Source organism: Ruditapes philippinarum, unplaced genomic scaffold, assembly GCF_026571515.1.
Source record: "Ruditapes philippinarum isolate M1 unplaced genomic scaffold, ASM2657151v2 ctg1271_1_1_1_1, whole genome shotgun sequence".
Lineage (NCBI taxonomy): Eukaryota > Metazoa > Mollusca > Bivalvia > Venerida > Veneridae > Ruditapes > Ruditapes philippinarum.
Genome location: NW_026862369.1, coordinates 376,089 through 402,346, shown reverse-complemented (window position 1 = coordinate 402,346; position 26,258 = coordinate 376,089). Strand labels below are relative to the sequence as shown.

Below are 26,258 nucleotides of genomic sequence, written 5' to 3'. Positions count from 1 at the left end.
TACACAATTTGACTTCAGAGATTTAAACTCTCTTGTTTCGAATATTTACTCTAAATAAGTATCAACTATAAATTTAAACTGAAAGATATAAAAGTGTCATGTTTTAAAGAAATGATTCTCTTTTTGCCAATAACCATTTTTACGTTTTTACACAATATCAAATACATGTACGAAAAACGCAAAGTGTTATTTAATTCACAGCGTGACTGGTGTTCTTAGGGGCCGGGAAAAGATCGAGTTAATCACTGTTTTTTCATTTGGAAAATTATTAAAAAAGATATGTTATTATATTGTCTTATGATCTATTATTTATATAATATGTAAGTTTTAATCCATACCTTGCCTTGCAATAAACAAGGCTATAGATTTTATGAAGATAAGGACGTTTGATGTTATAATTTTTTAAGTTTAAGTGATCAACAATCAGTCCAGGGAACAGTGTCATCAAATCAAACAAATGAATACATTTTTAAGATATATGCATGAGTATTTTGTGTTTTAAGGCGGTGATTATCCATATGTCTAGACTAAATTTTATTTCAGCAATATGACAGATCAGACATTTCTTTAAGAAGAGAAAAGTGTTGATTAAGGTAAGACTTAATATCATCAATAATTGTTTATTTTATTACTTTCTAAAATTGATTAATCATTGCAATTCCGATCACCAAATGAAAGTGATTTTGTTGGATAACTATCTGTCTATCAATCAACTCAGTGCGGAAACTTTACATGTTAAAACAATTGCTACAAAGCAAGAGTCTAGCGACCGTTATGACATTACTCTATACAAAACAAACATAATTATCAAAATATTTTAAATACAAGAATGTTGTTATAACCGAATATCATGATTAGCAAATTATTCTGAGTGCATATGATTTAAAATGTTTATCGACATCGCGAAAATAGAAAAGTTTGAAAAATTCTGAAACTAACAAATTACATTTTAATATGTAAATATTATCCTAAATTTTTATAAAATGATAAAAAAATAGTTTCTAAGTTGTCACAAATTTATAATTATTTAATACATCATTTAAATCATGTTAATAAAAACAGAATATTTTGGTTGGTTTCATGTTATTTTGCCATGACTGAGGGCGCAATAATTTTCGCATTTTGCATAATGAGCAGTGGATGAGTGCAAAAAGACGTAAACAAGTGCTCAGAGGCTTTCAAGATGGCTGCTGGTGAGATGTTTCTTGCATATACACAATTTAAGATTAAGAATGATATAGAACAGGATAGATATAACTAAAAGAGCTCAACAAAGTATAAAATTTTAAAATAAATGTATAGAATAGCAAGAAAAATAGTCCAGTTATCTTGTCATAAACACTATAAAAATGACTTCATCTACCCACCTATGTAGTTGATGTTTAACTTGCAATTGACAGAATCAGAAAAGTTTCACGATGGTAAGATATAACAACAAAAACTAAAAGGAAAGAAAACAATGACTTATTTTGTTCTCACGTGTAATAATTTACAATATTCATTTGTCATTTGCATTGTTTCGTCGGATGTATCTGGTCAGTAAGCAATTTAAAGATAAATAAATAAGGGAAATGGTGATGTGTTTTCGCCATTTATGTATTCAAGAATCAGAAAATCGATGCCACACGATAACAGTTTCGATTATTTTGATATTTTTTGTCGTTATATACTATATGCATGTGTCTGAAATAAGCAAAAGAAACTGCAAGTAATGACTATCTTTATATCTATAGTGTCTACACAAGTTAATAATACATGTAGATATGTTATGTTGTATTGGTATATTTTATCGTTCTGTGAATTTTTCGATTGCAAAGAGTAAGTTAACATTTTTTTTCCATTTTCTTACAATGTCTCAAAATAATTTTAATAATTTTTGTAACATTATAACGACCACTTTTTAAACAAAAGCGTCGAATATCGAGTGTAATCATGAAAGATAAGGTAATAACATTTTGCATTGGTTAAGACACTGAATGAAGGATCTAGGAGTTGTTATTACTGCCATTAGGCACTTGCAGGCCATAGTTACTCACATACTAGTATACCACATATGTCCATAAACAAGCTCATTAGAACAAATTCGTCTACATTTGTATAGTTTTGACAGTTATCAAGGTTTTACTGTCAAATCAGCGAAGCGTGAGTTTTAAAATGGCTGTAAAAGAAAATTCGTAAATTCAATTTGTGATGTTATGTTCATATACTTGAAGATTAAATCATTATTGTTTGTGGCTCCAAAATTCTTTTTTGAAATTTTTGTTGTTGTTTTTTCACCATTAGAATATGTCAACTGCCTGTTTAAGTATTTTGACAATTTTCTTGCAAATCAGACAATATTATCTACCGTTAACACCGGTGCTAGAAAACCCTGTCTCACACCCCCATGTAAAACAAGCCGCATGCTTTAAGTGATATCATTTCCCCGGGGCTTTTGCGAATGAATTGTGTTCATTGGAGAGTTCATCATACAGAGGTTGCATGTACTTGGTTGAAATTTTGAGCTATACAAATGAGATTTTCTCGGTTTATTTTTCTGCTGTTAACAAGTTTAAAGAAACGTTAATCAAATATAAGTGTTTCAATTTTGTATAGTTACCATAAATAGTACAAATATATTTACTTTTTGCAAGTTTATGCTACACTAAGTTGCATTTATTATGCCCCCATTTCGAAGAAAAGGGGGTATATTGCTTTGCACTTGTCGGTCAGTCGGTCCAAATGGTTTCCGAGTGATAACTAAAGAACCCTTAGGCCTAGGAACTTCAAACTTGGTATGGTGATTGGTCATGACCAGTAGATGACCCCTATTGATTTTGGGGTCAAGGGGTCAAAGGTCAAGGTCACATTGACCTTGTAAGCAAAAACGGTTTCCGATCAATAACTAAAGAACCTTAAGGCCTAGGAACTTCAAACTTGGTATGGTGATTGGTCATGATCAGTAAATGACCCCTATTGATTTTGGGGTCAAGGGGTCAAAGGTCAAGGTCACATTGACCTCTTGGGTAAAAACGGTTTCCGAGTGATAACTAAAGAAGCCTTAGGCCTAGAAACTTCAAACTTGGTATGGTAATTGGTCATGACCAGTAAATGACCCCTATTGATTTTGGGGTCAAGGGATCAAAGGTCAAGGTCACATTGACCTTGTAAGCAAAAATGGTTTCCCATCAATAACTAAAGAACCTTAAGGCCTAGGAACTTCAAACTTGGTATGGTGATTGGTCATGATCAGTAGATGACCCCTATTGATTTTGGGGTCAAGGGGTCAAAGGTCAAGGTCACATTAACCTTGTAAACAAAAACAGTTTCCGATCAATAACTAAAGAACCTTAAGGCCTAGTAACTTCAAACTTGGTATGGTGATTGGTCATGACCAGTAGGTCCCCTATTGATTTTGGGGTCAAGGGGTCAAAGGTCAAGGTCACATTGACCTCTTTGGTAAAAACGGTTTCCGATCAATAACAAAAGAACCCTTTGGCCTAGGAACTTGAAACTTGGTATGGTGATTGGTTATGACCGATCAGATGACCCTATTGATTTTGGGTTAATGGGTCAAAGGTCAAGGTCACATTGTACTTGTAGGTAAAAAGGTTTCCGATCAATAACGAAAGAACCCTTAGGCCTAGGGACTTCAAACTTGATATGGTGATTGATCATGATCAGTAGATGACCCCTATTGATTTTGGGGTCAAGGGGTCATAGGTCAAGGTCACATTGACCTCTTAGGTAAAAACGGTTTCCGATCAATAACTAAAGAACCCTTAGGCCTAGGAACTTCAAACTTGGTATGGTGATTGGTTATGACCAGCAAATGACCCCTATTGATTTTGGAGTAAAGGGGTCAAAGGGCAAGGTCACATTGACCTTGAAGGTAAAAATGCTTTCCGATCAATAACTTAAGAACACTTAGGCCTAAGAACTTCAAACTTGGTATGGTGATTTGTCATGACCAGCAGATTACCCCTATTGATTTTGGGATCAAGGGGTCAAAGGTCAAGGTCATATTGACCTTGTAAGTAAAAACGGTTTCTGATCAATAACTAAAGAACGCTTCGGCTTAGGGAACTTCAAACTTGGCATGGTGATTGGTCATGACCAGCAGATGACCCGTATTGATTTTGGGGTCAAAGGTCAAGGTCACATTGACCTTGTATGTTAAAACGGTTTCCGATCAATAATTAAAGAACCCTTAGGCCTAGGAACTTCAAACTTGGCATGGTGATTGGTCATGACCAGCAGATGACCCCTATTGATTTTGGGGTCAAAGGTCAAGGTCAAATTGACCTTGTAGGTAAAAACGGTTTCTGATCAATTAACTAAAAAGGCTTAGGCCTAGGAACTTCAAACTTTGTATGATGATTGGTCTTGACCAGCAGATGACCCCTATTACGTTTTGGGTCAAGGGGTCAAAGGTCAAGGTCATGACCAGTAGATACTTGATAACCCTTATTAATTGTTTGATCAATGGGTCAGAAGTCATGCATAATAACCTTATCACATGACTAATTGGCTGCTGATAGGGGGCATACATGTTTTACAAACATATCTTGTTTTGATTCAAAATTGAAATCTAACCTTTTGAATGACTTCTTTAGCGACGAATGACTACAGAAGATTATGCAATTTTATGCATTTATTTAAAAGAATCGTCATATTCTAAAATGTTTTGTTGAGATTATCATTCTTTGAGGTCAGCAAAACATTGCGATGAGACATCAAGCATGGTACATCATTATTAAAGTCATATATCTGCTAATGAATTAATTTTATCACTGAATCCGTTAATGTATTCACGTGATCCACATTATCTAAGTTATACGCAACAATTTTTAATTAATTCATAGACAATTCTGAAAAATTTTGTAATATGTTTGCGTGTATTATTACGCGGTATTTTTTATATATTTTAATGTAATGAAATATTTAACAGGCAAAAAACTCACTGAACTTAATCACAATTTTCTCGCTTTTATCATTCTAAAATTAATATATTGTTACAACAGTTGCTACTTGTAAAGGTGCATAATGACAGTCTTTCCTGAGAGAACAATGGGGCATTGTATGAATAAATTCATCTTTGTCCGAGAGTCTCAGTGTTAGCTGGACTAACGTGAATTTGACAATTGCCGCCCAGCGGCCACGGCTTTTCTAAAGGAAGCAAGGCTCTGTACCAAAACATGAAATATAATCAGTTCAATGAAAACAAACGCTTTCTTTAGTTTTTGACGTTTCTAGCGTTTTTTTTTTCATTTAAAATTTACTGAACATGGGAGGTTTGTTGCTATAACATCAGTTTGAAGGTCGCAATATAACATTTTTTTTTCTGCAAAAATCGATTATAAATATAAACAAGGGCCTACGCCGGGCGAGGGCAACGCTCGACTTGTTACTTATTCTAAAAGCAAACAAAGAAACGTTTGAACAAATCTTAACGTTTCCGTTTTATATTTTTAATATGTCTGTCTTGCCACATTAGTTTTGTCAAAGTATGAATCCTTTCTATATATATCCACATGTGTTTTACAGAAGAAGAAAAAAAAGGATACTAATATACTAAAAAATAACTGACATTAACTAGATTTTCTCAATTTAAGGTAGTACACCCCTAATGCACTATCTCTACTTTGAAGAGTAATTAAATAGGCTAGAATCACTGTAAAGTGTATTGAAACTGAGGGGCGTTGGTTCGAACCCCAGGAGGGGCAAATTTTTTTCTTCCGTTTTTTTTCTTTTTAACATTTTTTGTTAATCTCTCAGATCCTTAATGTAAGAATAAAGTGTTTCTTTTTAATTATATAATTATTGTAGGTATTTATTTACTAAATAATGCCAAATTTAATAGCAAATATGATACCAGATATTTTCAAAGTTTAGTTTTCAAAGAAGAAGATGTTTAAATGTTTTTTCTATTTTTAGCTCTAGAGACCCCTAAAACGGGTCAATCAAATTAATATGAGCAAACTTGATAAAAGACTTCCTTAGAAAGCTGCAGACAAAGGTGATCATCCATCAATTAGTTCTGTAGAGTTAGACGTTTAAAGGTTTTTTTCTATTTTTAGCTCAAGATTTTTATCTTAAGCGGCCCCTTAAAGGGGCCATTCAAATAATTATGAGCAAACTTGATACAAGACTACCAATGAATGCTACAGACAAAGTTGGTGACCATCCATCTATTAGTTCTGTAGTATTAGACGTTTAGAGGTATTTCTATTTTTAGCTCTAGAGACCCCTAAAAGGGCCAATCAAATTAATATGAGCAAACTTGATAAACGAATACCAAAGAATGCTACAGACAAAGTTTGGTGATCATCCATCAATTAGTTCTAAACAAATAGACATTTAAATGTATTTTCTATTTCTAGTTTGAGCGACCCTTAAAGGGGCCGAAAAAACTTGATAAAAGTCTACCAATGAATGCTACAGACAAAGTTGGGTGACCATCCATTAATTCGTTCTTTACAAATAGACGTTTAAAGGTATTTCTATTTTTAGCTTAAGCGGACTCTTAAACGGGCCAATCAAATTAATATGAGCAAACTTGATAAAAGACTACCATAGAATGCTACAGACAAAGTTTGGTGATCATCCATCAATTAGTTCTCTAGAAATAGACGTTTAAAGGTATTTCTAATTTTAGCTTTATCGGCCCTTAAAAAGGGCTAATCAAACTAATATGATCAAACATGATAAAAGACTTCCTAAGAATGCTACAGACAAGGATTAGTGATCATCCATCAATAAGTTCTGTAGAAGAAGACGTTTAAATGTTTTTCTATTTTTAGCTCTAGATACCCCTAAAACGGGTCAATCAAATAAATATGAGCAAACTTGATAAACGACTTCCTTAGAATGCTGCAGACAAAGGTGATCATCCATCAATTAGTTCTGTAGAATTAGACGTTTAAAAGGTTTTTCTATTTTTAGCTCTAGAGACCCCTAAAAAGGGCCAATCAAATTAATATGAGCAAACTTGATAAAAGACTACCAAAGAATGCTACAGACAAAGTTTGGTGATCATCCATCAATTAGTTCTTTAGAATTAGACGTTTAAAAGGTTTTTCTATTTTTAGCTCTAGAGACCCCTAAAAAGGGCCAATCAAATTAATATGAGCAAACTTGATAAAAGACTACCAAAGAATGCTACAGACAAAGTTTGGTGATCATCCACCAATTCGTTCTCTAGAAATAGACGTTTAAAGGTAATTGTATTTTTAGCTCTAGAGACCCCTAAAACGGGTCAATCAAATTAATATGAGCAAACTTGATAAAAGACTACCAATGAATGCTACAGACAAAGTTTGGTGATCATCCATCAATTAGTTCTGTAGTAATAGACGTTTAAATGTATTTATATTTTTAGATTTAGCGGTCCCTTAAAGGGGCCAATCAAATTAATATGAGCAAACTTGATACAAGACTACCAATAAATGCTACAGACAAAGTTGGGTGACCATCCATCAATTCGTTCTGTAGAAATAGACGTTTAAAGGTATTTCTATTTTTAGCTCTAGAGACCCCTAAAACGGGTCAATCAAATTAATATGAGCAAACTTGATAAAAGATTTCCTTAGAATGCTGCAGACAAAGGTGAACATCCATCAATTAGTTCTGAAGAATTAGACTTTTAAAGGTTTTTCTATTTTTAGCTCTAGAGACCCCTTAAAAGGGCCATTCAAATTACTATGAGCAAACTTGATAAAAGACTACCTTAGAATGCTACAGACAAAGTTTGGTGATCATCCATCAATTAGTTCTGAAGAAGATGTCTAAAGGTTTTTTTTTATTTTTAGCACTAGAGACTCCTAGAAGGGGCCAATCAAATTAATATGAGCAAACTTGATAAAAGACTACCAAAGAATGCTATAGACAAAGTTTGGTGATCATCCATCAATTAGTTCTGTAGAAACAGACGTTTAAATGTATTTTGTTAGCTTTAGCGGACCCTAAAAGGGGCCAATCAAATTTATATAAGCAACCTTGATAAACGACTACCAAAGAATGCTACAGACAAAGTTTGGTGATCATCCATACATTAGTTCTGTAGAATAAGACGTTTAAAGATTTTTCTATTTTAATCTCTAGAGACCCCTAAAAGGGGCCAATCAAATTAATATGAGCAAACTTGATAAAAGACTACCCAAGTATGCTACAGACAAAGTTTAGTGATCATCCATCGATTAGTTCTGTAGTAATAGACGTTTAAAGGTTTTTTCTATTTTTTGCTTTAGCGGCCCCTTTAACGGGCCAATCAAATTAATATGAGCAAACTTGATAAAAGACTACCCAAGAATGCTACAGACAATGTTTGGTGATCATCCATCAATTAGTTCTCTAGAAGAAGATGTCTAAAGGTTTTTCTATTTTTAGCTTTAGCGGCTCCTTAAAGGGTCAATTAAATTAATATGAGCAAACTTGATAAATGACTACTCAAGAATGCTACAGACAAAGTTTGGGGATCATCCTTCAATTAGTTCTGTTAAAGAAGATGTCTAAAGGTTTTTCTATTTTTAGCCCTAGATACTCCTAAAAGAAGGCAATCAAGGTAGTCTTTTATAAAGTTTGCTCATATTTTTCCCGACATGGTGCAGTGTCTTATATTAAAGACAATCATATTATTACTGATTTGTATTAAAAACCCACCGATAAACACCAATACCTTCTTACAAGCAGCTGCCACCCTCGATACTGTTGTAAGAACACAACCTATGTGGATTTGAGAATCAAACGAATCTGTTCAGATCCCAACATGTTTAATATCAGTCTGAGAGCGAAATAACTCTCTGAACACCCTAAGAAGCGAGGATACAAAGAAGAAGACATCGCAAACGCGATCTCAAATGCAGACAGCACGCACAGGAAGGAACTACTAGAGTACAAACACCACTCTAGTGGTTCTTCACAAAATAAAATTCCATCTGTTCTCACATATCACCCGGATTTACCAAACACTAGAGCCATCATTGACAAACATTGGCCAATTATTGAGCCTTCACAGAAACTCAGCAAGATGTTCCTAACTAGACCAACCATGGCATATAGGAGACCTAAAAGCCTCAGAGACATGATTGTTCGAGCCCAACTGATACCAATAATGACAGATAAAGTAGGTTAGTCTGGACCATGTGGCACATCATGATGCCAATCCTATGCTGCCATGCACCTTACAAATACATTCTCCTCAAAAATAGGGGCCAAAACATCTCTCAAAGACATAATGAATTGTAAAACGGCAAACGTTATTTACCTTATTTCTTGCAAAGTGTGCAAAAAACAATATGTCATTGAAACTAAACTTCATTTATTATAAATAAACGAATGAACTTACACCGCTCTGACAGGAAAACACGAAAATTTAACAGATCCCCAGTTGCTGAACATTTTCACCTTGAGAAACACAGTTTTAAAGACGTGTCCCTCTGTTGTATTGACCATAACACAAAGAGGTCAGATGTAACACGGAAATAATGCGCGAGACATACTGGATTCGCCGACTGTATACGCTAGAGACATCAGACATCTATAAACGAGACTAATTTTAACACGAATTCTTGCCCATTTTTGACAAACTGTTTTAAACCTGACTCTAGGCGGTGCCAAGAATGGCTCTTTTTCCATGTGCCTGAGAGCATCCCTATTACTTTCACCCTATCGAAAATTTCCACTTCATATAGTATGCCACTGACTGTAACTTGCGTTTTCTTACATTATATTGTCAGTAATGAAAACACAAAACGCCCTACATACACACCAATATATATTTATGGTCATTTAATGCACAAATCAGTGAAAATTCGATAATTTAACCTTCAAGGTCAAGGTCATAAAAGAGCCAAGGTCAATTTGAGTTTGATAAACAAGAAGGTCTTGTCCTTAAAAAAGTTCTGTTATAATATGAAATCAATCCATTCAATGATAGCAAAGCTACAGTAAAAAAATGTAAATTTCAATAATTTGACCTTCAAAGTCAATGTCATTTATGAGTGAAGGTCAAGGTCTGTCTGGTTATTTTAAAGGGCTATCCTTGAAGATTATTATGTTCAAATTTGAAGACAATCCTTTCAAAAATAACAAAGTTCCAGCCAATAATAGCAAGAACAAGCAAAAGTTTGACATTTGACCTTGAAGGTCAAGGTCATTTATGAGTGAAGGTCAAGGTAAGTGTAGTCTACTGAAAGGTTTTGTCCCAAGGGTTGTTGTGGCCGAATATGAAGACAATACTCCAAGAACTAAAAGTTATGATCAAGGTACAAGTTTGCGGACGACAACGCTAACGCCGCAAGGACTTTAACCATACCTCTACTTTTTTTTCCAAAAACAAAAGTCGAGCTAAAAAAAGTTTTATGGTATATGTAACGTACTTGTTTATTTTACATATTTTAAAATTAATAAGAGTTTGAAATCATCCCCAATATGTTGTCACTATAGACTCTAGATAGTCACAAAATGCCAGGATATCCCTTATTCTTTCAAAAAAATTTCTCGGGAAAGCATGACCTCGAACCACCCTAGTTAAGGAGTACATTTCAAAATAGCTCAGTTACGCCAAAATGTGCTGCTTCTTTAACTTCGGAACATCTCGCCGATTATTCCTAATCTGAGAGAATGACGGAAATAGCCGATATGTTGCTATTTGTTCGACTTATCAGAAGTTATTACTTTCCCGCAAATCGAACAATTAAATAAATCTTCAACATCTGTAAAAAAAAACCTCTCGCATGTTTCTTTTTAAAGAAGCAAACTTGTTTTACCATATGCTATTGTAAGAAAAAAATGCGTAATGAAAATACCAGTTCTCTTCCGAAAATTATTGACATGTAATAATCAAACACTTACTGTCGGTATGGAAAAAACACTGGCTGTCGGTATGGACGGGAATACCTAGCTCTTGGGTAACTGTTAAGCGGGAACTCGGCAGAGTTACCCTCTGGCTAGATATTCCGGTCCGTACCGGCAGGCAGTGTATGATCCTAATAGCCTACAATATACATGTTTTCTAGGCTTTAAAAACTTTTACACTTACCATTTTACAAAATTCATTCCATTGTTTCTCGTTTGAGACGTAAGGGTTTTTTTAGGCATGATCTTTAATTTCAAAAAATGACTAGAATCAATTACCTTTTTAATAAAAGGTAATCGATTGAAGAATAAGGTAATCGCATTTAAATTTGCGATACTTCAGACAATGTACGTTACATTTGCGTCACATTTTCAGGATTTATATCAACATTTAAAACAAGTACGTAACACTCATAAATAACCCTCTAGATTTGACAACTTATTTGGACAATTCATTTCTAGATGATTGTGTACCTGAAAGCGTAGATGAAGCGCTAAGATCTGAAAAAGAAAATAGGGTGATACAAGATAATGGTTATCCTTTGTTCGACTGCCTTGCACGGACTATCAGATCAGTTTTAGATACCAAAAGTCGATACAAATGCAAAAACGGCGATGCTAATGATAGCGCGACTCAAGTTAATACGATGGAAATGTATACGTCCTCAGTCTACCTACATGAAAAGGTTGTAGATCTACTCTTGACGCATGCGGCACATATTATGCCTGTCTTGTCATTACTTTGTGACAACGTTCCTACAGCAGCTATGCAGAACGAACAGGAAATGAGCAAAGAGCAAGAAAAACATTTGGAGACTTTTTATCAAACTGTGATTACGGACTGTTTATTCGGAACATATGATTCTTTTCCCATGCTTTGTCTCTATGCTGCGGCGACTTGCTTACAAACACCTATTTATATCCTTTGCGAAAACCAGATAGGTAAAATGCAATGGGCTTACTATCAGCCTTTATTAAAATGTGACGGTCAACCAGATGGATTCGAGTATTTGACAATGTTCATGTCATCACAAAAGAAGTTCCATGCGATAGTATCAAACGATGGGAAAGCGGGCATACCAATTGCTAAAGGACTGGTTGGCATGTATTACTCCATACTTGAAGGTAGTTTCATACAATAATTAAAAAGATGTATATTGTTTAAACCAATAAATTAGTTATAAAACTTAAATTAATTGGATTATTCATATGATAGTCATTTCAGTAGATTTTGAATTATATCATTTATATAAATATAATACTCTGACATTTTTAGGTCTTATCATGCGCATTAAATAGTATGTTTGTTTATTTTTTATCATTCAATGACATAAATACCTAGTATTAATTGTTAAAAGAAGATTTGAACTAGCAAAATACTTTGTTTTGTTTGACAAAATACAGTATATGATTCACCTAAACATGTGCATATTTGGCGCCCACATTTGTATGAGGTGCTTACAGATTTTTTTCTATTACCTCATTATTTGTTAATGAATTTATTAAACATATAACTATCGACATTTAAGTCCAACACATTGTTTAATTGCAGACACGTTAGTAACAAGCATCATGGTACCAGATGAGTTACAGAACTTACAGATAGCAGACAAAATTAAGATGTGTGAACAACTTGATCATGAAATATTTCAGCAATGCTGGTAAAATCAACACTTTAGTTTAACTTTGTTTTGCAGATGCGTTTATCATTCGCCTTTTAAACTGTTTAATTCGATGCGATCCTATAAATATCTAAAGCCTGTATCACATCAGTTGCACGAAATTTGGTTCGTACGATTTGTAGAAAAATCTGTGCCGCAGAAAGATCGTAGGCAATTTCGAAGTCTATCTAGATAGATTTGTAGATATGTCACTTGACATCATTTGATTACGGCCGCGTAAGCTGCAATATGCTCGGGCGGCGTATCTGCAGCCTTCGCAAAACACAAAAAAAAACGCAAAATATTTTTACATGAGAACCTCTATAAATCGAGAGTCTATCGTACGTTTGTCTTACGACAGTCTTGAGACGTCCAAAATATGTCAACAAATCGCAGAAATAATGTGCATGATGAGAAATGAGTCTGCGACATTGCGGCAACCTTGCGACCTTAAATAATTCGTGCGAATGTCTTGCGGCTATATTTTCAGGCTTTCACAGTCCTTGTTTACTAATTTAATGTTTGCTTATATATTTAAAGCAGAGCAAGAAAATAACAAATATAACAAATTCAAACTGAATTTCAGTGATTTGTTTTGTAAAGAAAACGTTGTTCAGAAAGAAGACTACGACAGAATGACAGCACATCGAGCTGACAGGTCAGAGTTTACCCGATTTGTCGAAAACTCACCGGATGCCTTCAAAATTGTCTGTCAGGTAAAATAAGTTGTAAATCCTACTATGTGTATTAAAAAAATGTTATTATTATCTTCAAGTTCAAAATTTCTTTACATAATTAATGTTTGTAGAGATCAATCTTTCTTTTCAAGCTATCATTAAAATCACTTAAAGAATTTTCGGTAGTTGTGCGCATTGTAATGCGCTTCCAAGAAAGATAATCACCGATAATTACTCTTCAAAAAAGAAGGTAGTTGAATAGTACTCGGATAACTGTTTAAATTTCGGCTGCAAACAAATAATGAGTAATAAATACAGAATAAATATTTGTAAATATTTGGAGAGCGGTTCAAAAGAATAAGAGGGTCGTTTAGACAACATAAGATAAAGGATTTCTCCTTGCATTTGTACGAAAATATTGATTTATTATTATAATACTGGGCGTTCTATAATTAAGTAATCCTTTATTTCTTTTTGAAATACAATCCATGTACTCCTCTTTTACATTACAACAAATACAGAATTAAGACCGTTTAGAATAATTAGTCAATGTATCTTGCGCAAAGACCAGTTGCCTACCTCCAAGGTCAAGGTCACACTTAGAGTTCAAAGCTTAATATTGTCTGTTATAGGGTATATTTTGTTTCAAGTTCATAACTTTATCATCCATCGAGGGATTTTGAAAATACTTGGCACAAATGTTCACATAACATCCTTCAAGATCATGGTTACACTGATTGGTAAAATCTTAACACTTTATAGGGTATATATTGTGTCCAGTTACTTTTTCGTCAGTCAAGGGATTTTAAGATGACTTGGCACAAATGTTAATAATAATAAGACAACAGGTCATACGCAACACACAGACCCCTACTTTAAAGTTCAAGGTCATACTGGAAGGTCAAGGTCTAAAATGGCCTGTTACAGGCTAAGATGTCAAATCAGGCCCATGCAAATAAAATGTCATTTGTGAATCTCCTACGTATCTTGATCGATGAAAAGTGTATGGCCTGGACACAGACCAAACTCTTCATTGATTTTGTATTTGTCACATTTCATAGCTTTAAGATAGTGATAATAATTATTCAAATGTAGGTATGTTGACACATTTCATTTCTGTTGACATAATGATCTTAATGAATTTATTGTTACTTGCATGTGCAGATCTAGCATTGATCAATATTTTGCACCGAAATCATTTTCTCATTGTCTGAGTCTCTAAGTGCCGCATTACCAAGACAACGTTTTTAATGAAACGTGACAGTGTATGCTCACACAGCTTATCACCTAAGGTCTTATGTTTTTATACAGAGAGGACAGTCTAGAGAAAAACGATGAGATGTTTCTCTTTGCCCACAAACCATATGATATTCTTATAAAAAAGGTAGTTGGCCAATAAGCTACAGTTGGTCTTCTACTCTGCTTTAGTAACGATAATGTTTGAGAGTTGCAAACGTCGATTTGAAGACTGTTTAAGGCTTGAGTTGTGGACGTTGGAGAAGGAATTATAATATAGCGTGATACGAGCTCTTGGAGCTCTGTAACAGCTCTGTTACAGTTTAAATGTCGTTAGTTGTTCATTGGTGGAAACTTGTAACATTTAAGAAAGATAAGGATGGACAAGATATTTGGTCATTTCATAGCAAGAAAAAATATTACATACATTCATATGTAATATAGGTACGATTGCATACAAAATTATGTATGAGACTTTTTATATTTGGTTCAGAACATATGAAAATCGTGCAAATCCACAGGAATAGGAATATATCAATAAAAATCCATTTTATAATTTTTTTTGTTCTCTGAACTGTAAAACAAAGCTAACACGGCCACTATCTGCCCATGTTTTGTTTTTGTTTTGTTTTTACAAAAACACCATTATTTAATATCAATTGATCCAATAAAACCCAAAAGATACGGTTTGTAAATATTTATTACAAATAAATATAAAAAGAATTTTCCTATCCTATGCGACGCGCCAATTTAAGCTATAATAGTTATATATCTCGCGTTGATTTTGCGATGGAGCTTCAAGATAAATCACGTGTTATAGTAACGATACTAAAATGCATGTCCCTGCTCGGAAAGTTTCTTCAGCCAAAATATGTTAGAAATTTATAATTGCAATAATTATTCTAAGTTTGTTTGCTACATACAGATTTTCGATTTACTATTTGCAAACTTTTTCTCTGTCTGACTATGACGGTGAGTTGGTGTTTTTTCATTGACTGAATCTCGTGATCAATACACATGACGGTGTGAACTAATTTCATTTTCTTTGAAATGATGACTTTAATCGGACATCTAACAATTTTATTTACAAAACAAATGATAAACCAATCTCAGAAGCATTTAAAATAATAAATACTCATTGCAAAATAATAAATGCATATAAATTGTAAATTTGTGTATGACAACTTACCCCCTAAATAAAAAAAATAATAGACCAAAAAAAGCGTTTGCTCCTTTAACTAATTATGTAGTGTAGTAGCATGACCATGATTTGCAAATCAAATTTAAGAGCTAAACCAATTGATTAAAAAATACAATACACAGCAGATTTTGTACAAAAACAGTTTGTTTTGGTTTCGACGTGATTCAAGGGATTGATTCCACCCTACCTCGGACAAAACTTTAGCAATTGACACAAGGTTAGTTGCACCCGATACAATACGAGCTACCACCTTTTCGATTGTTTCATATCCGTGGGTTGTACAGTTTTCAAAGATTACATCATCGTATTGTAAAAGTAGACAAATAAAATACATATATTTTTCCGGTGAATGACAACAAAGACTAATTTAAACTTTTGCATTACATTGATACGCTTCGCTTGTACGCCTTTTCAGTTATATAGTTTATTTAACTTTTCCATCTGAGATCGAAAAAGAAGACTACATGTACACCAAGATGTTTATGATGTGTAACTTCTTAATTAATCTCCCCATTCATACCTAAGGTTGGATGGACTTGATTGCCAATTATATTGAAAGTCAAGATAAGAGATTCTATGTTGTTGTTTTTTTGGATTGAACTGGGTTTTAGCCCACTTGGAGAAAGTAGAGAGGTCAGGATTATGAGTACTATCAGCAGAGGTAGGAACATCTTCTATTAATATAGACTCATGTTGTTATACAATAGGCGAATATTGGCTTGTATATCAAAAACAATGTCATAAATATACGTTAACAACAAAAGAGGTCCCAAGATGGATCCTTGATGTACTCCTGCTTTAATAAAAGTGTTCCATTTAGAATGTGCACTAGGTATAAAAACACATTGATTGCCTGCGGCCAAAACAAAATGGGAGAGAACCATTCAAGAAAGCTTGAATGCCATACATTTATGTATAAACAAGAAGCCTGTATGCCACATCCTGTAGAATGTTTTACTAACATCACAGAATACGGCACGACCTTTCTTTTAGGATTTAATTGCTTGAGCCATCGGGTATTAAGCCTGACTGAAGAGAAGTACAGCGGTTGTTTGAGTGAAGGTAGTTTCAAAAATTTTGCCAATTGTAGAACGCTAGTTTCTAGAAAAAGACCGATCACCAGACTTGAATTTGGGCAATTCCAACATATGGGAAATACCCAGACCGATAAATTCAACAATTCAGCTAAAGGAGTAGAAAGCATAACATTATACAATTCTATTAGTCTTCTATTTTATACAGTCTGGACTTGCTGCTTTACCAAATGCTTAGTGTATAAGGTGTAGTATGATGCACTTTTAGGTTAATTAGTCAAGCATAATTTTATGATTCAAATAAATGACACACACAGTTAGAGTTAAATGTATTTTATGTCATAATGGAAATGTTATGCATGACATGATTTATTTAGTTATTTTACTATACGCGAATATACTTGTGAATTATATCTCAAAGTGATTAATATACCTATACAAGTACAAATGTTGCTGCAATGCAGCAATTGAGAAGCTCTGCGCAAAAAAATGCGCTCATTGCAGCTACCTTACCAAATCATTTCTGTGCACAAGTCATTTTCTATTCAGATTAAGGAGTAGTGTACATTATTTTGAATGTTTTGTAAATCATTTAAATTTGCATAATTATACTTATCGTATGCACTGTCCATGACAGAGGGGCCAGATGTTAAATTTGAAAAAAATGCTTTCACTGATGCCTACCTGGTTAGGAAAGTAATTCCAATACAAACAAGACTTACAAGACTTGTAAATGTAATGTGACATGACAGTAGTGCAACATTGTTCTGTTTGTGTCACTACTGTAGTCAGTAATATTAAATGATAAAAAATATAAATGCATGTAAATTTTCTTTTTCACTTTTAAAACTACTCACTTTCTACAAATATCAACAACTTTTCATTGTAGGAAATATTAAAATCTACATGTTAATATTAATCCAAATCGACTTTATTTTTTCAAAATATCCGTTACATGTTTCGCGCTAAATGGTAAATCATATTACACAAGAAAGGCATTGATGCAAAGCATCAAATGGTGTCCAAGCAAGAAATGCAGCAAGTGACGATGAATTAGTAGACATCTGATGACGAGATATTCTTTTAAATTTTTCAATGGTTAATTGGATTTTAGAGAATTGTACATGTATATCATAGATGAATGGGCGGACGAAAGACATTGTTCATCATGAACTTTGATAGTTTTGCTAAAGATAAAAAATATTAAATGTCTTTTCTTTGAAACATACAAAACAGTAGTCAAATTGAACAAAGTCTGTTTTTTATTATAGTTGTAACACATATACAAATAGCATTCAAAAATAGTAACAAAAGAGATTAATATTGTAATATAACAGTCATTTTTTTTGCTATCAAATTAAGAAAAATGGTTTCTTTTGATGCTTTGGACTTAAGATACAATAGCTATATTTTAAGTCTTGAAACAATGTTGTTGCAAAGTGTCTCTAATTGCAGCCAATCATGTTCAGTATTGGTACGCTTGGCTTTTTTGTAATATCTTCGTCTTTGTCTGACAAGTTGTGTTAAGTTATGAGGAAAGCAGGGTAGGCTATTTGGTATAATGGTGACGTCAATGTTAGGAATACATATTTTTGAAACATCTATTATGACTTATGTGATTCTGTAATTTTGTGTGTCTGTATATCTATGCTTAGATCTTTAAACTGGTGCCAATTTGTATTACTTCTAGTTCTCGAAGTTGTTGATATTTGTCTTTGTCAAACAGCAATTATTTTGTGTTTTGTGTAAGTGTATTTGGCCAAAATTAGGACAATGACATCTAACATGTTGCTCTCACCAAGATTCACTTACACCAACAGTGTATATGAACGAAGGATTCTATGTGATATATTGATCAGCGTGGAGGAAGTTTATTGAAGTGAATTGGCTCTGATATAAGTTTAGTAAGAGAAAGTTATTGACAAAGTAAAAGAAACGTTCTTGCTTCTATAAAATTGAGCATTTTGATATTTAATATAATATAATTATAATTTTAACGCAAAGACGCTCAATTCTTGAATTTCTAAATCGTGACGACTCAAAAACGATAGCAAATTTTCACATACAAAATCACTCCTCCGTGACTGTCCCCATATCCGATCATGAAAGCCTTCAAAGGGTAATTCACAGTTTGGTGTATAACTATTTATACACGCTGTAGAGAAAGAAACGATATCAAAGTCCTACTATTCGGCAAAGAGTGTGTTTAGGTTATGCTTAATGTCCTGAACGTAGTGCATAACAGAAAGTTAAGATAAAATATATATTAAGTCTATGCTTGATTCAGATAAACGGGAACTACATGTACTTGAATTTGATCGTGAGCTTCAAACGGAAATCCAATAAATGAGCATTGGAAACTTAATAACTTATTCATGTTTTGTGGTATTTTTAGTTTCTTCTACTTGGCTTTTTTCAATTTGGGTGGTTCCAGTATTCCTACTTGAATACTGTCTAATCACCCTTAGAATATGTTGCCTGCTTTTTAAATTTGTATTGTGACGTATTATCTGTGATATGCAGGCTTCATAACCTCTGATCCCCTTTCAAAATTCAATTTTATTTAGTTCCGCCCATTTTTTTCTCGTTTAGGGCAAACGCATTTTTTTACTTGGGGACCATATGCCGCTTTTCATTGAATGACACTTACGTGTCACATTGAAGGTTCCATGATAACCGCCATATGAACACATCTGCGCATGTTTCAAAATTCCAAATTGTAACAGTTCATGTATAATGTTGAATTCTGCTTAAGCCGGTGCTAGGGGGCGTGGACGGTAATTTGCATTTTCCAGTACCGTCCATGAACAGGCTCAATCAAACCGAGCCTGCAACATTGTCAATTTTGCCGTGTTGGGCTTTCTTTAGGGATTCTGTTTATCTCTATTTAATAACATAACGGAGACAGTATAAAATACAATAATTTGACATTATTGCAGGGAATTCTAAACATAGGATGCTTGCGTTTGAATCTAAATTTATCATGTCATTCTGATGACTGAGTAATGACTGAATTATCGACACGGGGTATAGTGGTGATAGATATAAGTATATAGGAGCTATAAATATTACAGAGAATTGCAATTGTGAGTTAAGTTTGTCCGACGCCAGACATCACAGATATAAAAAAGAAAAGGAAAATAATCATTCTGTGTAAATGTGATTCGTGTGAGATAGAATAATATGACATAAGATTCAAGAGGTTAATTTTAAAATTATAAATGTGCAATTATATGTTAATAATTTACTAGAAAGAGCGAAAAAAAGTGTAATCGTGATAATTAAAAAATACAACAATAAATTGGTAAAAATGGAACATCAATGACTTGTTAATAATCATCACTCTTGCAAACCATTAAATACATTTAAGGACTGCAATAGCATCTTTTGGTACGAGAATATAAATCATGAGGCTTAGCCATTGACCCTGCCAGCAGATTTTGAAAGAGCAAAAAAAATATAAATATAATTTATTATGTATTATACAGTATTGTTGTGCACGCACGTGCATATAATGTTTTTTCGTATTTTCATGTATCTGTTGTATTGTATACAATGATGGCAGGCTTCTTAACACCAAGTTGAAATTGTATAATTACATAACATTTTTGGTATTCATACACGTACAAAAACAACAATTCAATACTGTTTAATATCCCTTATGATTTGTTGCCTTATTTCTTCATTTGTCTTCTGACGCCATTGTGTCATACGCGGTCTAAATAACCTCTGATACCTTTTATTTTTTCATTTATTTTGCACTGCCAATTATTTATTCGTTGGTGGCATAAACATTTTTGAATTTGAATAAATTCTAAAAACTGCTAAGCCGATGATAGGGGCCTTGGACTGTTCATTTGCATTACGCCAGCGAGTCAAAGAATTTATACATAACTGTATGGATTCAACTGTTCAAACACAAACCATATACGAATATTTTAAGTTGTGTAGATTAAAATGAGGAAAACAAATCTTAAGTAATTTTTATCATTTAATTAAAGATATGCAATCGTTATAGACACATTGCTTCTGACAAATGTAGCAAAATTTGCTACGACGTCACTTTGTCAGAGGAGTATTGCCTTTTTTAATAGTTGAATGGTGAATACAATTTTTACTCCTTCGCGAGTTTAACCCGAGGAGACTATAAATTTTTCTTCCCTCCGTCTGTCCGTCGGTCAGTCCGTCCGTCTGTGAGTCTGTAAAACTTGATACTCAAATAGAACTAAAATAATTTTATCAAACTGGAAATATGGAAAGATGCCAGCAAGGAAACTATGTACCTCTTTTTTCCTGCATTGAAATATCTGGTTTCTTTGACAACAAACGTTAAATATGGCTAAATTACCAAATTATTGTGATAACTTACACATAACTGAAACTTTCACGAATTTCAATCTTAAAAAAAACCCGGATAAATGGTGTTTATGTACATCAATTTTAGCTCGTCTCATTCGAAAAAAGTGAAGCTATATTAATTGCTGATCTTTGTTGTTGCAAAAACTTTAATGTAGCCAATTTCTTAAAACAAAAAAAACATGATTGAGTCATTATGTAACCTAGAATGCTTTGTTATCATGAAAATTGCAGTTGGGACATTAGTTAAGCAGAGCTAGGGTTCGTTTCCACTGCATAAATGACGCAATGAGATCTATCTATCTACAAAGCTTCATGTTGATATCGCTTAGAGTTATATCCCGAACAAATTTGAAGTGTGAAAATGAAAATAGGGTAATAACTCCAAAAATAGGCAAAGTAAGGGTTACGTTTGTTTTTTGTTGCTTTTGTTTTTTTTTTTTTTTTTTTTGTTTTTGTTTTTTTTTTTTTTCACTGTCCACCTTCCCAATGTGATCTATCTACCTACAAAGTTTCATGTTGATACCTCTTGTTGTTTCAAAGTTATGTCCGGACAGACGGACAGAGCGGCAGCTATATACTCACCTTCGGGGAGCATAATTACTAAAATGAATGTTTGAATGCTTTTTAGTCATGGCAAAGCACAGTTTAAAGATAAAGAATATTATTCTGAAGGCTATGTTTTTTAAAGGATTGTCGCTTTTTAACTTTTTGTTATAATTGCCTTATAACTTGATTTATTTAAAAATTATGTAAAGGAAATTATACTGACGCCAAAATTTTAAACGTTATGGCCCTTTTAAAGTAATCAAGTTTTTAAAACTTTGTTACTTATAAGAAAAGCGTATAAACACTTCACGCGGTGATGTTTTTTCTTCTTCCTATGTTGCTAGGACAACAAATAGACCTAACATATTGAAAAAACAAATATATTCTGACTCATTTATTAAGGGCGTTACTGACATACTTCTTGTGGGTTCTAATAGGTAGGACCTTTTTGTATTGCTTGCAGTACTTTTAAAATTGCTTGATTAGTTTTAGAAGTATACATTCGCAGGTTTTTAAACATTCAGGTAAAATGCAGTGTGATTTTGACATTTATAAAGTATTTATGTACATTTTTTACTTGAGCACTTTCGCAAAATCTCAAACTAGCTATCAATTACGACCAATAAATACAAAACACAACATCATACTGCGTTTAGAACTTGTTTGTATCCCTAATTGAACGAAAATTTATTTGTCACGAATAGTCCGACCTAAAACTTCCAAACAGTTGATAAATATTATTTGTGCAACTTCAAGATAATGACTTGTACACATAAATAATGTTTATTAATGCCTACAAACCAAGCAAAGATGTTTATATCTAAAGAGGGTTTTGTTTGTAAGAAATGTTTTATTCTCATTTATAGTTACTGTATCCAATGAACGTTTCTTTTATTTTCAGGTTTTAATTAAACGTCGTAAACGGACTTTCTTAGAACCGTACATTAGGAACTGGACTGAATTCGGTGAGTTTGCCTTATGTTACTGTTTTTAAAACTTTAAATTGCAAGACTGATAACGAGCAGTTTGTTCTCTCAATGGTTTGACCGTACACGCATATATATCATTAACACTAATAAGGTAATGATAAATGAACAATTTTCTAATATATCTTACGTTGCCATCAGAACATATGGGTTTGTTAATGTCATGATTATTGTATTCAGATATTTAAGTGTATCCTCTTTTTACAAGTATATGGAACGGTCCAAATACATTTGAAGTTCTTTCAATTTTGCAATGTATTGTAGAATAACACATAAAAAGTGCATAATTTATGTATGCACAAAAGAACATGATCTCACAGTTCCAGGAGAATTAACTAAATTCTATTTCTTGAACGATATAGTTTAATATTGTAAAATAACAAATGTAAACACCATTTGTTTATCATGGAAAATTAAAAAGCTTTTTTGAAGTAATGGAAAGTGGCAATTCTGAACTGTTTCTGTCCAATCACATATCCTAATTCTAAGTTGAGCTCAGAGAATTTCTTTATAACATGGACAAATGAGAGAACATGGATGTACCCCAGACAAAACTTGAACCCACAATCACTTGATTTAGAAGCAAACATATTAACTATGGAAATGCTATGGAAAGAGCGAGAACAATTGCTTTGTAAGTATGCAAAACAATATACATTGATTATCCTATATATATTTTTTCAGGATATCTATCAACAGATGAAACAACTTTGTTGAGAAATATGGCGACTGACTTTGACATGTCAGGTCGTGATAATTTGGAGCTTGAAAAAGTTAAACAAACACTCATTTGCGAAAATCAAAGTAGAATTGTTAAAAGCAATGGTTTGTCTATGTTTGAGTGTATTGCTGATGGTGTCAAATCGGCTTTGATAGCTCAAGGTCAAAATGTAAATGGTAGAATAATAAATATAAATACTTTACAAAAATGCACTGACAAAAACTACCTTCATAAGGCAGTTATAGATATACTGTCTAAGTATGCGGAACAGTTTATCCCCCACTTGCAATTACTTTGTGGGAATATTCCAAAAGCAGCTATGGCAACTGGACAGAACAGAAACAAAGACCAAACAAAGGTTTTGAAGAATTTCTATCAGAGTGTGGTTAATGATTGTAAAGACTTTAAAGCATGCCATTCATATGCTGATCTATTTATTTATGCTGTGGCGACTTACCTACATACACCTATATATATCCTTAGCAAAAACCAGAATGGAAAAATGCAATGGGTTTACTATCAGCCGTTATTCGAAAGTAATGGTCCAATAGGCTTCAAGTACTTGACAATGTTCGTGTCATGCCATGGGAAGTTCCATACAATAGTGTCAGACAATGGAAACGCAGAAAGACCAATTGCTACAGGACTGATTGGTATGTATTTCTCGGTTCTTAAAGGTAATATCAACAAAATGACTTTACTGCTGTTTATTTTATCTTTTCTACCACGTTGTATTAAGAGACGTACGATTCTTTTTCTACCACGTTGTATTAAGTGACGTACGATTCTTGTTGTCTTCAATTTCTTAAAACTATATCTCTCGTCAAAATCGATCCCACCTTAGAGGTCATGTGTTTTTTTATAGTTTAGATAGACCAAAAGCCTTCGCAAATTTTGTTCTCTGGGCCAACAATGGCTAGGACATAGATATTTTGCATTAAGTATTATCATAACGACATTTACAAAGATTGCTTGAAATACGAATATGACTACAAACTTTGCGCTACCGCATAGGTTATTGGCTTTGTTTTAATAATTTGAAATAAAAACATGAACAATTCTTTCCTTAAGGCCCTGGTGGCTAGAACATAGATATTTGGCACGAAACATCATCAAAGGCATCTCATACCATATTGTTCACATTGTGGCCCTTGAGTAGAATTTGGCCTTGTCCGTGGTGGGGATTGATTTTCCTAATATGTATATAGTAAAAATCTTTTACCCTAAAAGATGATCCATTGAAGCTTAAATATTTTGGTATTGAATCTCAACCAATAATCTTGTAGTTTTGAAATTATGACCTTTGGAAAACAATATTATACCCGGGTGGTATGCAATTGATTTACATTGATTTTAATAAATGTGATGTATATAGTATAACCTTCAAATATCTTCATTTCTGAAAACCTATAGCTTAAAGCATAGACATTTGGAATAAAAAAAAATTTGGTGGGCATCTATAAAGGATGCTCAAACTATGGACCTGAGGAAAAATAGTCTTTTCTCTGGGGACATTGATTTTAATACGTATACAATAAACCACTCAATTTCCCTTAATGTTCAAAACCCTAAAAGGTCATATTTATTTTTGTTTCGCAAAAAAACAATGTCAAGTCTACCTTTACCAAAATTGTTCTTATTAAAATTCTGTTATCAAAATTAGCTAATCCCCGAGGGACGGGCAATAATGGGTCATAGATTTTTCTTCAATGTAGGCTTTTTTCTAAAAACGAAATGGGTTTTACAGTCATTTCATTGGACACGGAAGTAAATCATTAATACTGATTGATTTTAAGGTTAATTGGTCAAAGGTCTAGTTCAAATTGGCGTGGACTACTTAAACATTGTAAAATGTGATCATGTGATATATTCGTCTTTAAATAATTTCTTGCATCAGAAACACGCGATTGTCAAGAACAAAATATAGTGTTGTTTAGCTTGTTAAGCTAGCTGGATAATTTCCTCAAACGGAAAAATAAAAAATATCCGGTTTGAGCCCACTGAGGTGAGAGAGAAGTTATTTGAAGTTAATAACCTTTACCACTTGACCACGGATGCATTCGTAAATATAATAGGTGAATAATCATTAGTATCATAGTTTTTAAAGACACTTAAAAACAGCAATCTGCATTTGTAGATTTTTTTTATTTTAGAAACGCCAGAGACAAACACCAGAATATTAAATGTGTTAGAAAACTTGCCAGCGGTTGACAAACATAACCTGTATACAGAGCTTAAACATGAGGTAGTTTTGGAATGCTGGTAAGTTCTTCATTAATATTTCACTAACGTTTTGCATAAATATAAAAACAGACTTTTCATCATTCTTTTAACGTTAAATTATCAGTTCACATCTTCTAACTACCAAGTTGAGTAACATTTCTGCACATTTCATTGCCATTAATGCATTCTGTACGATAATGGTTAATGCTTTATACAATGTTTGAATGACATAGTAAAAGCAGCAGTAGTTGAAAAGTTTGTATTTTGTGCACTTCTCAAAGTTATAAAGGGAACGAACGACAAAAAATATTATTAACAAGTTATAAAATGGTACTCAAAATGTTATTGTAGTTTTGCTTATCTCAAGGGGGAGAATCACGCCGTTCGTTACCCAAACAAACAAGATGGCGGATGCAGCCGAAAAGTATTTTTTTCCTTTTCCTCTCTGAAATTCGCAATGTTCTTGTATAAAGGTATATATAATAACCTTCTCCACAATTTTTCGGGCACACATGATTTTATTTCATGATGTTTCGTCATGTACTTCTTTTGAAATGCGCGTCTCAAGAATCGAAGCGAGAGAATCGTCCACCGGTTTGATCGTGATAACGTACGGCTTCTTCTCTAAAATTCACGGTTTCTTTTACATATATGTATATTAACTGAAACCTCTGACTTAAAAAAGTTGTAATATGTCGTCATCTAAGCATCCATGCCCATTCTTGCTAGATTTACGTCTGTTAATATTAATATCGGGCATTTTCTGGAAATGATGACG

General features: G+C 33.2%; 1 protein-coding gene across 1 annotated transcript in view; it reads left to right on the top strand.

Moving 5' to 3' along the window:
• LOC132718860 (uncharacterized) overlaps positions 1 to 26,258 on the top strand; it is a 49,618-nt gene that overhangs the window by 9,382 nt on the left and 13,978 nt on the right. The window contains exons 2-8 of the mRNA XM_060702599.1: positions 544 to 1,193; positions 11,299 to 11,961; positions 12,389 to 12,497; positions 13,084 to 13,213; positions 22,452 to 22,515; positions 23,221 to 23,910; positions 25,411 to 25,519. Coding sequence (XP_060558582.1) covers positions 1,184 to 1,193; positions 11,299 to 11,961; positions 12,389 to 12,497; positions 13,084 to 13,213; positions 22,452 to 22,515; positions 23,221 to 23,910; positions 25,411 to 25,519 — 1,775 coding nt within the window. The 5' untranslated portion in view covers positions 544 to 1,183. The remainder of the gene's footprint in view (positions 1 to 543; positions 1,194 to 11,298; positions 11,962 to 12,388; positions 12,498 to 13,083; positions 13,214 to 22,451; positions 22,516 to 23,220; positions 23,911 to 25,410; positions 25,520 to 26,258) is intronic.